Here is an 18,795-nt window from a genome sequence, read left to right on the forward strand (position 1 = left end):
AGAGAAAGCGCCGAGAAGGCCTCTTAGAAGCAATGGAGAGTTTTTGCTATCTCCGACCCAGTGCAGGTACGTATCAATAATAGCTCCCATGAGTTACAAGTATTTCTATGTAATTGTCGGAGATTACTAGATCACTGTCCTCTCATTTCTGCGATGACGTAGCAGCGGTCCTCATGCCACAGGCTGAGAGTCAGAACACTGTCTATTTCTGACAAATAACATGTTCTATAGACAGCTGTGCCTGGGGAAGAGAGGATCTGAAATTTACACTTCCTCAGTGGAAAGAAGATGTATCCTAGCAGAGGATCCAAACTCCTCGCCTCTCTCCCAGAACTCTGGTTGTCTGGTTATTCCCTTTCTCCAGACTTTTACTCTGGGAGTTCTGGAAAAAGAATTCAGCCCATAAACAGATTCCTAGAGTGTATATCTTAAAAACAGCTGAACCAAACCAAAGAATCCCCTACACCTGTAACTTTCCTTCCAGCTAAAACTATAATGAACATGTCCATTGGTCTGTGAGCTCCATGAGGCAGAGATTTTTGCTTTATGTATTTATTTAGTGCAGGATCAGAGCCTAGAACAGTACCTTTTCAAAGGTGCTCAATAACTACCTATTGATTAGATGAACAAACCCCCATGTACCTCCCTCCCTTCACCGTCCAACCACTACCGCCTGGCTTTAGTCTCCTACCACGCCTCGGAAACTGCTCTGCGACCAAATGCCACCATCAAGCCATCTCTCCAGACACCCTTCCACGCCCTCCTTCTCCACCTCTGACCCAAAGGCCTACTTCTGTGCCCCTCCCACCATACCTGGACCTCACGCCTTATTGCCTTGACGCTTCCAGGTCTTGATAGGAACCAAGCGCTCAGTAGAACCTAACTACACTGAACTTTTGCTAAAATGCAGCATCTGTCGTGCCAACTCCAAGTGTCTTGAAGTTTCATTACAGAAAAAAAGACACGTTTAACTTGGGGACAATGACTCTCAAATTCTCGTCCATGCTAGCTCCCTGGGCTGCTGTGATGGCCATTTCTGGCTCGTCTGAAACTGGCTTACTCATGTATTTGTGAATGACTTCTTCAGCGTCATGCTAGATGCTAGCTGTGTAAATAAAGCTGGGGCTGTAAATACCATTCTGAAATAAAGCTGCTATGTGTCTCTAAGCTCTAAGAATAGATTGTTGATGTTTACATTCTACTCTCGCAGCTTCACAGATCTGGCTTTGTGGGGATATTTGCTTCCAACTAAATTTTAATAAGGAAATTAAAATATAACAATCATGCTTTAAGGAGCACTTGCAGAGGCTGTTTTTTAAAATCATATTTTTATGGATTTCACAGAGGAAGGGAGAGGGAGAGGGAGAGAGAAACATCAGTGATGAGAATCATTGATCGGCTGCCTCCTGCACGCCCTCCCCCCACTTCCCCCCAACGGGGATCGAGCCCACAACCTGGACATGTGCCCTGACTGGGAATCCAATGGTGTCCTCCTGGTTCACAGGTCGACGTTCAATCACTGAGCCAATGGGCGCCAAAGGGCGTAGAGGCATTTTTCATTGTTATTCTTTTAAAAGTAATCTTAGGAAAATAAAGCATGCTAGCCTGCACTTTCAAGGAGTTCCTTTATATAGATTATCATCTCATTTAATTCTCACAACAACTTATGAGATGAAACCAAGGAACAGCGGCTATAAAATAAATCAGTCACGGACTGTAACGCACAGCACGGGGACTATAGTTAATCATACTGTGTTGTGTATTTGCCAAAATAAAAGTCCTCATCACAAGAAAGAAATCTGTGCTGTGACTGATTTAACTAAATTCACTGTAGTAATCCTTTTGCAATATATAGAATATTGAATCATTAAGTTGTACGCCTAAAAGTAATATAATATTACCCCAATTATATCTCAATATAAAGTTCCAAAGCTTGGAAGTCAGGTACTCTAGTTCTAGAATCTGGCCTCTTAACCACTATGATATCATCTCTTGCTTCAAACACAAGAGAAACAAAAGACATCTGGAAGAAGTCAGCTTCTTCCCAAATTCCCATTTTAACATTAAATGCCTAAGCCACACGAACAGCTAATTTCTCGACGCAAAACCACCTAGATCCACAGGACTTCAAGTCTGACGAGTACTCACTCATCAAGGGGAAACGCTGCTAGATAAGATGGAAAACCTTTTAAGGATAATTCTGAATGACACGAAAAGCTATAAACCACAACAGGCTGATGGTGGCGGTTCGAACGTAACAGAACACACCCAGCGCTTCTATCCTTCACACTTTATTTCCTCCCCCGCCAAATGCAAACTACGGTGCAAGGCAGGGCGCTGAAGCAGTCAAGTCCTCGGTCAAGAGCGCACTTGAGACTTTCTCTTCACTGCTTCAGGCCGAACAGAGGCCTCTACGTGCCAGACCTTTAAAAGATCAGCCCTGCGAAGTGAAAATGCCGCGGGCTTCCACAATGACTCCCGGGACCCTGTTTTAAATGGATCCATTTTCTTTCAAATGAACCAGAAGTTACTCATTTTTACCTACAAGCACGTTATCAATAGAGGGCAGTGGGCCTCCAACGGCTTCGCTTTCATACTGTGGTTTAATGCACCCCCATAATGGCTTTTTGTCTGGTGTTCTCGAAAACTCTGCACGCACATGCGCAGCCACCTTAAAAGACCCGCTGCAAGTGCTGCTTCCCCTCCCTTGACAGCATTTGGTTTTGATTTGGCCGCGCCGCTACCCATGACACACATGTGCTGCCTTTTACATACATGTCCCCGCCTTTCACCTGACTCCACCACCACCCCCCTCACCAGATGTTTCAGGCGCCACCCTTGCCGGGGACAGCTGTTCACACAGAGAGAGGCAGCCGGCATCCGGAGCCACAGCAGCGGGAATGCCTCCTAAGGACCATGGTGCTGCTGGGGGGGTTGTGCGCCTCCCGCTCCCCAGGCCCTGGGCACCACGAGGGGACATGAGTGTCGAGCACAATGTGAAAGGCAGACAGGGGTATGATATTAAGATGGAAACCGAGTGAAGCAGGAAGGTGGGGACATAAAGGAAATTAAAGGGCCTGTGAAATCTCACGGCTGTGCACTCTCGCTAATTCCACTCCTGGCAAGTCCCGGTTCGAGGTATATATTCTAACGAAGTTTAAAGAATAAAGCACTTGAACATTATTTTCTTTGGAAAGGGGACCACATGTACAATGGAAGAATTTTCAGCCCTAACCGGTCTGGCTCAGTGGCTAGAGAGTCGGCCTGCGGACTGAAGGGTCCCGGGTTCGATTCCGGTCAAGGGCATGTACCTTGGTTGCGGGCACATCCCCAGTGGGGGGTGTGCAGGAGGCAGCTGGTCAATGTTTCTCTCTCATCAGTGTTTCTAACTCTCTATCCCTCTCCCTTCCTCTCTGTAAAAAATCAATAAAATATATATATATATATTTTTTTTTTTTTAAAAAGAATTTTCAAAAAAGACCAATCCTGCCCGGCCGGTGTGGCTCAGTGGTTGAGCACTGACCCAGGAACCAAAAGATCGCTGGTTCGATTCCCAGTCAGGGCACATGCCCAGATTGCAGGCTCGATCCCCAGAAGGCAGCCGATCCATGATTCTCTCTCATCATTGATATTTCTATCTCTCTCCCCCTCCCTCCCTCTCTCTGAAATCAATAAAAAGTATTTTAAAAAAGGGACCACTCCTTTCACTGTTGTATGTTCTGCACATCTACATATCCCACAGTGCTTGTCTTTCACCTGCCCGCTGATTGTGGACCTCCTTAGACTGAAGATGCAGCCCTCCTCCGTAACACGTGGCTGCAGCAGGCAGTCCCCGCCAGTGAACGGCCAGGTGACAGTTGTCCCTGATGAGGGCCCACAGCCCCACCCAGAGCGAGGCCAGGCCGTGCACAGCCCTTCAGGCCTCTCCTCCTTCCACAGGGTGAGGGAACGGAAGGAGCTGAGTGAACATGTGCTCGTGGTGAGCTGTGGATCTGAGTGGGTGGCACGGGCCTGGCATCCCGGTCCCCTGTTACTGCCACGCTGGCGTTTTCGCGAGCACCCAATGGGAGGTCCCTCAGATATACTCATAGATTCGCAGCCACCTTATCATTGGGTTACTCTGCAACCACATCAGAAATAACAGTGAAAATAAATAAACTAAGCCCCTGGCGGGTGGGGCTCAGTTGGTTTTAGTTGAAGCATCGTCCCATACACCTAAAGGTTGCGGGTTCGATCCCCACTGGAGGAGGGGGGACGCGTGTGGGAGGCAACAGATCTCTCTCTCTCTCTCTCTCTCTCTCTCTCTCTCTCTCTCTAAATCAATGAACATATCCTCGGGTGAGGATAAAAAAGAAAATAAATGAATAAATAAAGTGTCTTATAGGGCAAACTTATTGTTCAAGTGACATCATAGGGGACCTCTTGAAAATGGGCCTTTATTACAGCAAGACCCTCCCAGCACATTTTCCCTTAGCTCACAAAGATGTCCCCCCCCCCCCAAATGCCTTTCTGGAAACACTTTGCTTTCTCCCTTCCCCTTCCGAGCAGCCGGCCACGCTGCAGAGTGGTAAGTGCCTTGGACCTGAGGCCCCCTCTTCCTGACCAACCACCCAGTCCCGAACCCTCTTCTAGCCTGGACCTCGCGCTCATGGCTCTCCTGAAACTGCCCTGATGAATCAACTAGCTGGCCTTGGTTTCCCTGTGTCCTGGCCTCGGCCATATTTAACCCTCTAGCTACCCCTCTCTTCCTAAAAACGGCATCTTCGGTTTCTCCCTTTCTACTTCCCTCAGTAACTCCTTATTCCTCTGGTCCTCTAAAGATGAGCACTTCAAAATGTTAGTAATCACAGGTTTCCCATTTTAAAGGGATCCATTTTCTTTCTAATAAACCAGAAGTTATGCGTTTTTACCTACAAATCCAGTGGCATCAACTAGCAATTTAGTGGGAGGAATGAGGGAAACTCGAGAAATGTCACGAAAGAAAACAGGATAAAGAAGTCTTTCTTGTGAAGCGATTACATACTAACGCACAGGCATTCTGGGAATATAAAACTGGCAGACGTGGGTCTTGCCCTCACCGAACTTAGCACCTAATACAGAAAATCAGGTGCACGAACACCCACAAAACCAGGAAAGCAGAGAGGGGTTTTCGAAGGGAGGGGCGAAATGCATGTGACTCCTCCCAGCGAGGGCGGGGCCAGGACAGGCTTTTTCAAAGAAGTTGCATTTATATTTGCAAACACTGAAAAGAAATGAGGATTTGAAAAAATACCAATCTAACAGAAAAAAATATGGACACATTTTTCCCAAATGTAAAATGTTAGTCACTTGAGAAGGCTCTAGTATTTCTAAAAAAAAAAAAAAAAGAAAAGAAAAAGAAAAAGAAAATTCACCTTCTTAATATGCCATCTTTACTGATATAACCTCTTCCCTTTATTTTTTTTCACCAAAAATGGATAAACAGAATGCAGTATATGCATACAATGGAATAGCATTCGGCTTTTTAAAAGGAGGGGAATTCTGACACGTGCTACATGGATGGACCCTGAGGACAGTATGCGGAGTGGAATCAGCCTGTGATGAAATCACACAAAACACTGCCTGGTCCCACTGAGATGAGGTAATAGAGGCGTGTAATTCATGGAGACAGAAAGAAGAGCTGGGGTTGCCAGGGGCTGGAGGGTGGAGTTACAGCTTTGCGAGATGAAAAAAGTTCTGGAGATGGGTGGTGGCGATGGCCGCATAATAACATGAATGTACTTAATGCCACAGCACCGAACACTTAAAAATGGTTAAAATAGTAACGTTTATGCTGTGCCTATTTTACCAACATTTTAAAAAATAAGTATTTTTTAAATGGAAGGGGAATTTGCTCATATTAAAATTTGTGTAGTCATTTATGTCGACAGGTAACTCTTCCACGGCAGGCTCCAGAGCTATCGCATCTGAGCATTTTTAGCAAGTGATTTTCAAAGATGGCTTTGCGTTTCTTACGATGTAATCATATTACACCTGGAACCATAATGTTCAAGGACATCTGATAAGACAAGACCATTTGTTCAGAAACTCGTATCCATTTAAAATTTTGCTCTTCCCCTGGAAAGGTAAAACTTTGACATTTTCACGCAAAAGAGTCTTCTCCACCTTAATAGGGCAACGGAATTTTTAGGGAGAAACACAACCAATGTTTTTGGAAAAAAATGCCATGAATTCCAGCCATAGGAGTTGGCACAATATTATGTGTCTCTCTTCTCAATGAGAGGCCAATCAATCCATTACAGAAAGGACAGCAAAATCATTAGGCCAATGTGAGCGATGAAACACAAACAGGGTAAGGCCGGAAAGCCACCTGGAGATGAAAACCACAAACTATGAACGAGGAAGGTGGAAACATCAGCAAAACGTGGAGAAAATGCGAGGAGGGGAAAGCATGCAGGCAAGATTGTTATTTAATAAAATGATCAGATTACTGTACCTTTTTGGTAACTTGAAAGGTCTGGATGGTCTGGAAAAAAAAAAAAAAAGCAAAAGAAAAACCATCAGAAATAAAGCACCAGGACATAAAGGCTTAACGTCTATAGTCAGCATTTCACTTCTCTCGCCTTTTGGAAGAATCCTGGGAGGGCAAGAGATTTGCTATCTGTAGGTCAAAAGTGCTCTCAGAACCACCGGGACAGGCTATAAAAAGATCTGCATCTGCAAAGGAATATTTTATGATACACATTCTGGGTTGTAACAAATGTAAATATTCTATTTCTCCCTACGTCGCGCTGCTATCTTGTTGTTGCTTTTTTTTCCCTGAGAAAGTCATGGATCTGTAACTAGTTTACTCTTCAGAGACAGAAACTATGGATTCATCGCATTCTTTCTGCTTGAGTAACGACCTCATTTTATGTTCAACTTGAGACCCTAAGTGGAGACTGTCGACATCGATTGAGGAAGGAAAATTGAGGTTCCCACAAAGATCCCTCCTGGGAAAACACTGGATCCCTTTGAAGTGTTTGTACTAATGGACGCGACAAGCAGATGTTGGAAACACCCAAACCACAACTACAGGTGAGACACGAGAGCCCTTTGATTGGCCCTGTGTTATCTTTCATTCTCCCCTTTCAACCTCCGCAGAAAACATCTGAGAAAGCAGCAGGCAGGAGCCCACCGCACACTTTCACCCCTCAAGGGGAGCCTTCCTCCGTCTGTGAAATCTTTCCATTTGCAGCGTTTAATACCTGTCTAATAAAAGCTGCAGGTGATTTCCCACACTGACTTCGGGCTTACGCAGACAATAAAAGCTCATAAAAACAGACAAATAAGTCTAACTTCTGTTATAGAGAGAAACAATGTTTTCCCAGGGTTCTTTCACCTTTTAATACCATCCAGTCAAAACACACACCAGAAAGCAAACAGTAAAAACCTCGGGTGGGCACGTCGGCCTGCACTTCAGTTAGGTCTTCAGGGATGACACTGGCAGGTCCAGGACCCTCCCCAACACGCGGGGCGCAGATGAGCCGGCTGTGCCCCATCCCCGGAGGCCTAGGCGGAGTGTCATCCTCTCTCTCCCACTCAAGAAAGTGTTTCTGCGTGAGAGTGCGTGACAGTGACATTGTTACAGGGCTAAGCTCAACTCTGCCTAAGAAGGTAAGTCAACGAAGCACTTACGAACCCGGGACTCGTGATGAGGAACCACTGGCCTCTGGCACTGCCCGGCTGAGAACTGTCACAGCAGCTCAGGACCCTGGCTTTACTACTCTGATGACCAGTGAGCTGGGGTATGTCAAGGGAACAGCTAATGAGCCTGTCAAGTTCTCAGAAAAAGGGAACTTGACATGATGAGGGGCACTGGGGCAGATAGAGGCAAGGGAAATTTTTTAAAGGTAATAACCAGAAGTAAGTTGTATGGGAGGGAAAACGTTAACAAGAAACAGAAAAGAAAATTAAAAAGCTACCAATGGTCTGCTTCCCTCACCGTTTCTCTCTCTTTTAATAATTTTTGAGGAGAGCGTGGGAGACTGAAGGGCGAGGGAAATGGAATGCTGAAACATGAAGACATGTCCCTCGTCTAGAGAACTCTACTGTAGACAGAGCTGCGGGATTAATATCACAACTTGAGGAGGGACAGTATCAGCTTGCACCAATTCCAGCTGGCTCTGCCCAGCACGCGGGAGAATCAAAGCTCTGGAAAAAACAGCTTTGTATGGTTCTGAACCAGTAACCAAACTTAGGTAAACAAGCGCTCCAGGTAGCATGCCTTAGTCGAAACACTCCCATGGGATTGGGCCCTGTTGCCTTTTCATGCACATCCTGCAAGTGATAACTCGGGTTCAGTGCTGACACGGTAGGAAGAAAGCGTTTGGAAATAAAGAACCCACACTTGAGTGAGCATTCTTGACAAGATTTCCAACAAAACCACCACCATTCTTCACCGTGAAGGGTTTGCATGAGTGACCACTGGCACCCTTGGGTTCAGCCTCGAGGATGACACGGGAGCCCTGGGACATGCTCAGCCTGGCCGCTAATCCATCTTTCATGCACCAGGTCTACATGCTTCTGGTCTTGTCCAGTGACCTGAAGAACAACAATAACCACAACCACTTGTGCGATGCGTTTCCTGAATGCCAAGGGATGTTTACTCAAAGTATTGGTCATGGTGACGTCTGAAACTGTTGATATGAACAGCGTCCCAACGACTACACAAAATATAAAATAACCTAGGAGGCAGGAGGAAAAGGTTGGGAGTGGAGGACTAATGTTTACAGATCATCCAATAAATACCAAGCACTTTTTACTAGTAAATCATAGAAAAGAAATTTAGCAAATCTTTTAAAAATTCGAAAGCGAAGATGGCAAATCGATAGCCCTGTCTGACATGGGAGAAGAAATCAAGAGTAAGTTTTTGTATCTTTAAATTCTTCGTGAGACTATCTTCATTAATTATTTGTATAATTAAGAAGTGAAAAGAATTGTTATAAAGGGAAATTGCATATGTGCGTACTCATTTATGTATATGTGGCTGAAATATTTTATTTGAAAGTGTCTCTCACTGATAATGATTTGGGGAGAATGGGGCACCCTGGCTAACTAAAATAGACTGAAAAAGAGTAACACTACACACGGATCATAAGCTTTCAAAGAACTTAAAAAATACCTTTAATACAAAATCTACAGTTCATTCTGTCAACTGATTTACTGCACAGTTGAAGTGACACCAAGTGATGTGATCATCATTGGAATCACCTGGGGAGCTTATTAAAGCAGGGGTTTCCAGGCTCCTCCCCAGGGTCTGGCTCAGTGGGGCTTGGAGTAGAGCTACATGGTCAGAGCTTGAACCACTGCCTGGGACGATCTGCCAGGAAAATGTGACATCCAGGCAAGAAACAACTGGAGAGTAATACAAGGACCATCAGAACTTAAAGGTGTAGGACAAACATTCAGTGAATGGGGCACAGGGAGGTGATACTGGAACAGAGTGGTCCAAAGAGTAGCCCTGAACTTGACGTAAGAAGTAGAATTTGAGCTAGGTCTTAAAGGACAGGTGGGCTTCAGATGGATAAACAGGAGGCAGAGAGAAAGGAAATAAATATTTGTGCCAAACTTCTGCTAAACAGCACTGCAGGGCAGTGTAGCTACGTCACCAGGCCTTCCTGAGAGGGAAGAGGGAGGAGGGAGGCTTGTTGGAGTAGCAGTTGGAGGGGAGGCGTGGGGCGGGGGGAGCAGGAGACTAGAATGGGTAATAGAAATAGGAAGCTGCTACAGTCTCTTGATGAAAACACTGTTTAGGATGAATGACCTGGTGGCAATGGGCAGGATGAACTAGAAAGGGAGACAGACAGACACGGAGACGAGGCTGGGAGCTGCTGCAGTGGCCCAGGTCTACAGTGCCGAGAGAGAAAAGTGGAAAAGGCTAAGTCTACCTTCAATGACTCAGAAAGCTTCTGAGAATCTTATGAACATGTGAATCAAAACTATGAGTATCAACGCTCAGAACTATGCATGGTGTTACAAGAAAAATATCCTGATGAAATTTTGGATAAACCAAGATTTATATATCTACGTATATTATAACAATTTCCACACTCACTATTGTTTAATATTTACCTATAATGAGGTACCTTAAGTACAATTAGAAATGCTAAAAGCGACATTTAATGCCTATTTATATAATGAATTAAAAATAGTGGCAGTGCCTACGGAAGTGAAGTTCATGACAATTTGGATTACAACACAAGGAGGTTGTCCAAACGATTGGTTTTTAAGTACATTTTGGGGGCTTATTCAACAAATATATTTCATTTATTTTATTAAAATAAGGAAGATACACACATTTCTCCACTTTCAAAGTTTTACGGATCTTATCTATAAAATAGTAAAATGTTTTGCATTTTCATTACCAACTGTACAAAGTATATACATAAGAGTTTATATATTAATTATAACCTCTGAAGATATATTTGCATTTCTGAAAATACGTTTAAGTTATCTATTTTATTAAGACAAGGCCTCCATCAATTAGACCAGAGATTAAAAGTATAAACCATCGTAATTTATAAACTTGCCAATTATCTTCTCCTCTAACATTTGCCAGTTCTCAATTTTTAGTATAACATGTCTCTATTTTGTTCAATGTAAGAGCCATTATTTGAGCTCAAAATTACATGGAAAGATTACTAATCTTTCTTCAATTCCTTTCCCACATATTTTGGATTATTTTGCCCCTTCAAAATTACTCGCCATTGTACAATTCAAGTTTGGAAGGTTAAAAGTCACACCTGCTATTAAAAAAAAAAACACCCACATTGGGGGGAGTTAAAAAAATAATAAAAATCCACTGTATCAAAATGAATTCCAACAGTGAAACCAATACTCTGCAGCTGCTGTGATATCTTCATTTTACTAGCCAGGAGGACAGACTATTCCCTCCCTGTCTACAGAAATTCTTTAGTTATGCTTTTAAGAACAACAATAACTAGTGAATTGATTTTTCTTCCTTACCTACATTTTCTCATAGTCCTCCGTTAGCATAAAAATTAAATGTAGGTATTCCAAACAAACGCCAAAAGCTTTCATAAGTAAAGATCAAAGCAAAACTCGAACCCAGATTTTATAAAAATAATACTGATAGAAAAGGATTTTCTCAGCCAAAAGTCTGAGGTTAAAAAAGAGAATCTGAGACTGAGGACAACTGAGATTTTCTGAAGAAAAATGAGGAACCCCCCCCCTCCCTCCAGGGTGGGACCACATGTTCTCAGGCTGTAGTGGGGCCCCTGTGACACTCTACTTCCGGAACAGCTTGGCTAAAACCTTAAATTCAGTGTATTCATTTCACAACAGTGTAGATTCTGTTTGCAACCCCCAAAACTATGACATATGCCAATGATGCCCAAATGCCACTCCAAAGTTTAGGAACTTATTCTAAGGAGAATGTATTAAAGAGACCACAGGAAGAGAAGACCTGTTATTAAATGGGGGTTCATCCTCATCTGTAAAATAAAGAGAGTTGGATTAAATTATTTCTAAGGTCTTCTCCTGCTGTGAAATTCGACTGTCTTCTCCTATGAAATTTCAGATCATAATTATTTTAACACACTGCTCGGCAAAAGTGAAGAAGCCAGGTTCTCCCATCAAATTTCTATATTGAAATATTCCATGTGAACAATCAATAAAAATAGTCCTTCTGTAAGGGAGGTAAGAACTAGTGTCTTAAAATGCTCTGAAAAGTAATGCTGGCTCTTTACGTGAATAGCTAGAGACGTGTTTGACATGGCCAGACAAATGGCTTAATGAAAAAGTGCTGGTGGGAGGAGAGGGCCGAGTTCCTGTCTGTTAGCTGAGATGCACAGGAGGCTGACGGACGGGATGCCGGGATGCTGGGAACACCTCTGTACCAGCAGGTGACAAAGGAGGAGGAAGCGCCGTAGGCAGCGGGGCCAGGTCATCAAAGACGCTCGTGGTAAGAAGTGGTCAGGACTCGTCTATTGCACCAGCCCAAAGGGTTTCACCAGAAGAGCAACGGGAGAGCGTGCTCAAGGGAAAGGAGTTGTTTTTAAATTTCCAGAGCCTCTTTCCCGAGTTTCCCATCCACTATCTAAGAAAGGCAGAATAACATCTTTATTTAAATATATATATATATATATATATATATATATATGCTTTTTATTGACTTTAGAGAGAGAGAAAGAGTGAGAGAGAGAGAGAAACATCAATGTGAGAGAGAAAGATCAATTGGTTGCCTCGTGCATGCCCCCTTACCAGGGATCGAGCCCCAAACCTGGGCATGTGCCTGACCTGGGAATCGAACTGGCGACCTTTTGGTGCCCAGAATGACACTCAACCAGCTGAGCCACACCAGCCAGGGCTCTTCTTATTGTTTTACTTATTTATTTAAGATCTTTGATCAACTTTTTTGCTTAATGTTTTCCCATTCTCAAAAATGAATTTTAATTTTTAAAGGAGGAGCCAAGCTTTAATGAGATCAATTTTGTTTTAATGTTGGTTTTGTTTTCTGATTAAAACACACATTCATTTTTTTAGTCTGAAAATGCAGAAAATTATAAAGAGAAAAAAAAATCACCCTAACTCTTGCTACACAGATCTAACCTCTCTTTGATCTAATTCCTTTCAGTATTTTACCCCTTGTGCCTAAATATACACATTAAAGATGCACAATTAGGGCCATAGTCTCAAGTGTTATCCATCTGGATAATGAGCTTTCTGCCATGTAATTAAAATCTGAAAACATGATTTTTATTAGCTGTATAACGTCCCATTCTTTTACCATTACTTACAGCACATAACTAGTCACACTCACACATTTCTTCATGTCTCTTTTGCTTATGTACGTCTATGTTTCCTGTTTATTTAAAAGAGGTCTGTATGAGAGCTCAGACATCACAATGGTGGCCAGTATTTTTGCCCTGGTTTGTGGCATGTTTTTCGCCATGACTTTTTGGACGTGCATTTTAAGTTCTGTTAGTAATTCCTATGACTTCTTTTACAAGCAAAGAGCCATCCTTGATCCAGACGCCAGTCTGCCCTGTTTCACTTACTGGGCCTTTGAGAGGCGCCAGGTATCATCTTCTGTAAAGCCCCGTTTTATGGAGAAAAGCAGAATCCAAAAACCCATTTTCATAAAACCCGTGGCATCTGATATTGTGACAATGGTGCGCTGATTGTGGCGCCCTGTGCAGCCAAGACACTGAATTTGCACGGTCTGGCCGAGCCCCCACGCTGTGGTGTGGTGCCGTCTAGCAAGAGCTGCTCCCTTGAGCTCAGTGATGGTTGGGACAAGTGCGGGCTCTGACTGGTCCTTCTGGGACTGCCACAGTGGGAACCTAATCTCTCGGGTAGCTGGGGCCCGTCTGGTTAGCCAGCCTGGGGAAACTGGGAGGAATGGAATAGGAGACCCGCTTTCTGCGGTCCTGCTTCCTGGCAAGGGCTGCCTGGGACACCCTGCTTGTCGGAAGTCACAGTGTTGGCCCGGCCCCATTGGAGAGTGGAGCCCGCGGAGCCGCCCAGGGGCTCACTGACTCAGGTTTCATCTGTCCTCGCGGACCCTCTGATCCAGTTCTTCTCACAGAATCACACTGCTTTGGTCATTTTGGCTTCAGGATGGGCAAGTCCCACGCCGGAGTATGGAGGACATCCTAATTCCCTTTAGAAAACTGGTGGGTAATTTAGAGCATTATTCTTGCATCTGCTACTTGAAGACAATTCCGGTTAATGAAAGATCAGATGAGATTATTAATGGGCCCCAACCAAATATGAGAACTTTAGTTACCCGAGGACACGCACCTGCTAAATTGTAATCTAGAACAGTGGTTCTCAACCTTCCTAATGCAGCGACCCGTTAACACAGTTCCTCATGTTGTGGTGACCCCCAATTTCATTGTTACAAATTGAACATCATGAAAGCATAGTGATTCATCACAAACACAATATGTAATTATATATGTGTTTTCCGATGGTCTTAGGCAACCCCTGTGAAAGGGTCATTCGATCCCCAAAGGGGTCGCAACCCACAGGTTGAGAACCGCTGATCTAGAACAAAAATCCTGAAAGGAAATTTCACAAGCCTTTCTGCTCATTCAGAACAACCTCCTAACAGAGCAACAGTGGGAACCCCCAGGGGAGTGGGGTTACAGCAAGACCCCGCGTGCTCACCGTGTACACAGACTATGTGCAAAGTAAACTCACATTCAATCCTAAGTCAACTGAGCACAGTCCCTTTTCCCAGAACCTGGCTTCCGCCGCGGTATTTGGGAGGGAAAGGCTCTCATATGTAGAATCCAAGGGCTCTTTCTTGTCAAAAACGTTCAGAACACGTTTCTGTTCCTTCTTCCTGGCCCCGAATCTGGCTCTTCCATATGGAAAACTTAAATCTTTTCATCATCTTGGCTCACTTGTGCGAGAACATCTTTGGCAGAGGGACGAAGATGCGTTACCGTCTTCCCTAAGGAAGGCTGCCTCGGGACAGCCCTGCACTTCCCCAGCGTCTTTAAATCACCCCTTTGTCATCTCTTGTCCCTCCTGGAAGTTCCAATGCCCCTCCCCCTTGTTGAGTAGCGAGCAGTAAAGCACCAAAACAGGAAGGCGACAGGCGGACAGGGACACAGGGAGAAGGCGAATAATCCAGGATGTGCACAATGGACCAGGTCACAAATGCTCTCCTTTTTAGATCCCGAGAGAAATGCAACCTAACTCTGCTCTCTTCAAATCAAGAAAAACATATGTAAATAAACTCTCTATATAAACCCCGGGTCGGTGGCAGCTCAGAGTGGAGTTGGCTTTACGGAGAAACTCCCCAGGAGGAGGCGAGCCTGCTAGCCCTTCACTTGGATCTACTGCAAAGCCCTCCTAAGCATTCAGTGGCTATTGATCAGCTCAGAAAACACCCCTCCAACTCAGCTGTTAAATAATTTGCAATATCCCTCTAGAGACACTAAGAATATCGCCGAGACGTGATAAAAGACTGCAGTGAAAATGACAAAAATGTGCATTTTGCACGTATTTATAAAGCCCCAAGCCAACTTAACCAAACTCGCTGGCAAAAGAAAGATACCAGGATTCCAAAGAATGCTTTGTGTGCAAGGTACGTGAGTCTGTCCGGCCCACTCAGACTCAAAACCCCTTAAAGCTGGAACAAATCAAATGCTCATGGAACAAACAGCTTGAGTTCCAATATAAGTTAAAAGACTTTTTTCTATTCTTAGCAGAGCTTGGGCCTAAGAAGCAAAGCAAGCAAAAAATAAATAAATAAATAAATAAATAAATAAATAAGAGAAAATGATGCTATTTCCCCCCCAGTTATTTCGGGAAACAAGAAAGGAATTGTGTCAGACAAAACTGGATGAGCATGGGGGAGGGGCGTCACTTCCTCTTCTATTATTAATTATTTCTCTTGGAAACGAGGAGAGTTCCGAGGTCTGGCAGATCACTAGTTAAAGGGCAGCTATTCTGCGCCCCCGGAGAGGTGAGGGAAGCGGGGCATGGGAAATTCCTTTTCAAACACATTTTGTCTCCACCACTTACAAGGGGGAGGGGGAGGGGCAGCCCCAAAGGTCAACAGACCGCATGGCTCAGGCCCTGCGCGAGGCACACCCTCAAAGAGGAGGCTAAGTGTGCCCTTTTTATTTATTTATTTTTTTAAAGAAACCGTTCAAAGCAATTGGAATTCTGCAAAGGACAACTGGCTAATTCAAAATATTTTTGAAATGGCTGCAAAGTAGCCTGGGTTAAAAGAAAACCTTCTTCGCCAGCCAGGAGGTGAAGGCTGCATGGTTTGGGTGGAGGTTTTAGAGCAAGCAGCTCCCCCCCCACCCCACCCCCGTCCCCCAGTCTCTCGCCCCCACCTCCCCACCCCCACCCCCACCCCCACCCCCGCACCCCGTGCCACATTTTAAACGTACACGCGATTATAAAGTGCTTGGCCTTAAGCTCGAGCTGCTCCCTGCTGGACTGCTGCTGTGAGCCCTGTACAAAACATGCTAAACACGCACACAGGTTAGACTTCTCTTAATAAGATGCGAATAATCGCTAATAAGAGATCCAAGAAAAGCTCATAAGCCAGAAAAATCTTATTAAACTTAACTAACTTAAGAACATGGGATGCTGGAACAAGGTCCAAATTTCTCAAGCCAAAATCCCAGGCACTAGAATTTGAAGCTTTGGGAGAAGGAAGTTGGGTAAGAGGGGGGGGGGGGGGGGGGGGGAGAAAATCCCTAGAATTTGAAGCTTAATGTAGGGTTTAATTCTGCGTTAGAGGGGAACATTATAACAAGCAAATAATACACTTAAATAAATCTCCCCAGGGCTAGCTTTACAATGAAACAGCTTCAGTTTCTGCTGGCCAAGATGGTAGGCCGATCAATGCTGAGAGCGGAAAAACCAAGTCCCAGACGCATGCCTGAGAAGCCAAGACCCAGAATAGTTAGTGTCAGCCAGGACCAAAATAATGATCTGAGTCCAACTGTCAATTAAATAGCAGTGAGAACGAAGACACGGTCATCGAAGAGATTTCTGTTTAAACGCCTAGACTGCAGGAGGAAAGGCATTACAGGAATCTTACTCACTGAGCTCTGACTTGTTCCTAAGCAGGGCTGCAAGATTCCTCCCCCTGAACACCCTTCTTCCCCAGACACAGGCCATGCCAGGACCCTCGATGCCAGGTCTAGGAGTCCGGGGAAACCATGGGAGACTTCTGAGCAGGGACAGGAGCGACATAATGGAAGCAGTGTTTAAGGAAGGGGCGGTGGGCTGGCCCAAGGGACCACAGCCGCACAAAGGTCTGGAGGAATGAATGCGGTAAGTGTCCCCCATGCTGCTTAGACTGGACGCACCAAGTAGCGCTCGGAAGCAGTAAATGGCTCCCATGCCCGTAGAAAGCATCTGCTGGGATCGCAAGCCATTTGGTAACTCCGCATCCTGCAGGAGTCCAATGGGGGTAAAGCAAACCGATTTAACCAAACCAACGGCTCGGCAAAGTCACACGGAGGGAGGCATCACGCCTGCTCCTGGCCCTCTCGTCCTATTCCACCTTCTACATGCATAAACACACATGCACGGAGGCAGGCCCAGACTCTTATTCGGGGATCCGTTTCATCCACCCGTTTGATACCTTGCTGATTGCTTACACCAGATTTGCAAATACCCTGGAGGTGCCCGCGCTGAGCAAACAGAAAGGGTACTGGGCGCTGACTCTCCCGGGCATCTCCCGGCCCCTCCCAGGATCCCTCAAAGCGGCTCCGGCATCAAATCAGAAAGCAGCTTAGGGACCGGGGGAGTGGACCAGGCCTCTACCTTCCTTCTTTCCTCTTAGTAAGGCTATAATTTTTAAAAAGCTAGGAACCAAGTTATTTGGGGAGATGGGGGGGGGGGGGAGTTAAAGGACAGGATGGACTATCCCCAAAAGGAACTCAAACAGCTGTAATAAGACAGCTTCCAGAAGGACTCAAAGCCTGATGAACCTCCTCCTGTTCGGCAAACATCTCACGGCGTTGGGCCAACGGGATCTGATTTTCGGCATTAAATTAGAACAGCCTCAAATCAAGCTCTGCCGAAGAAGGATCTGACTGGGACTCAAATATTTCCTCCGTTCATTCAATAATGGCTTGCTGAATGCTCACTAGATACCCGGCTCCTTGCTAGGCCCTGGAGCTATGCATTCGTATGAAGAAATTGGCTCAACAAGCATAGGGAAATAGCAAGGAACCAAAGGTGGTAGAAGTATGTAATTCCTGCATTTAGAGTACTTAGATGCTTAATAGATGCTTAATAAATACACAAGTAAATGAAAACTCAGCATTTGGAACCCACTGTTTCTAGCACTCTAGGGAGCAGTCTTCCTTGACTATCGCGTATGGATTTCAAAGGGTTAATGCGGTGATGGCGAACCTATGACACGCGTGTCAGAGGTGGCACGCGAACTCATTTTTTTGGTTGATTTTTGTTAAATGGCATTTAAGTATATAAAATAAATATCAAAAATATAAGTCTTTGTTTTACTATGGTTGCAAAGATCGAAAAATTTCTATATGTGACACGGCACCAGAGTTCAGTTAGGGTTTTTCAAAATGCTGACACGCCGAGCTCGAAAGGTTCGCCATGACTGGGCCAATGGGATTAACCCAAGGGGCACCGCGCCCGTGAGGCCTCCGCTGGTCCCTCCTCCAGACACAGGAGACCGCCTGCCGGGCTGCCTCCACTTGCTCCCCCTCTCATGGCCTCCAGGCCTCCGGTCCCCTTACTTTGGGCAGCTGGGCTCCTGTTATTTTTTTAAAGCGCCCCCCCCCCCCGCCCACATCTCCCCTGATGCTTCCTCTAAGCTCTCCTATGTCCCCCTTTCCTTTCTGGGACTCCCCGAGCCTCTACACTTTGATTTTGGTCCTCAGAGAGTGTGGTTATTTCTGCCTTGATCATCTCTTTCCTAGACTATAAGCTGCCTAATGGCAATGACTAATCTAACTTTGTGAGGGTTTAAGCTTCGTAAATTAAAAAAAAATTGTTTCCTGATATATATATATATATATATATATATACACATTTTGGGTAATCACTCATTCAACAAATATTTGGTTCCAAATATGCCCCAGGCAGTCAGCTGTATTTCAAATTCCCAAACGCCAAGCAATTGGTTGATTATCTGGTTTGTCTATTTAAAATAAGAGCCCGGCCAGAGTGACTCGTTGGTTGAGCCAGGACCTATGAGCCAGGAGGTCCCAGTCAGACTCCCAGTCAGGGCGCATGCCCCAGATACAGGCTTGGTGACAGTGGGGGGCGGTCAGGAGACAGCTGATTGATGATTCT

At 44.9% G+C, this 18,795-nt stretch overlaps 1 protein-coding gene across 1 annotated transcript in view; it reads right to left on the bottom strand.

Annotated features, from left to right (window-relative positions):
- The window catches only part of DISP1 (dispatched RND transporter family member 1), a 118,425-nt gene that overhangs the window by 18,769 nt on the left and 80,861 nt on the right, over window positions 1–18,795 (bottom strand). The window contains exon 5 of the mRNA XM_081114370.1: window positions 6,476–6,505. Coding sequence (XP_080970496.1) covers window positions 6,476–6,505 — 30 coding nt within the window. The remainder of the gene's footprint in view (window positions 1–6,475; window positions 6,506–18,795) is intronic.

The sequence above is a fragment of the Myotis nattereri genome (genome assembly GCF_964212035.1).
Source record: "Myotis nattereri genome assembly, chromosome: 20".
NCBI lineage: Eukaryota > Metazoa > Chordata > Mammalia > Chiroptera > Vespertilionidae > Myotis > Myotis nattereri.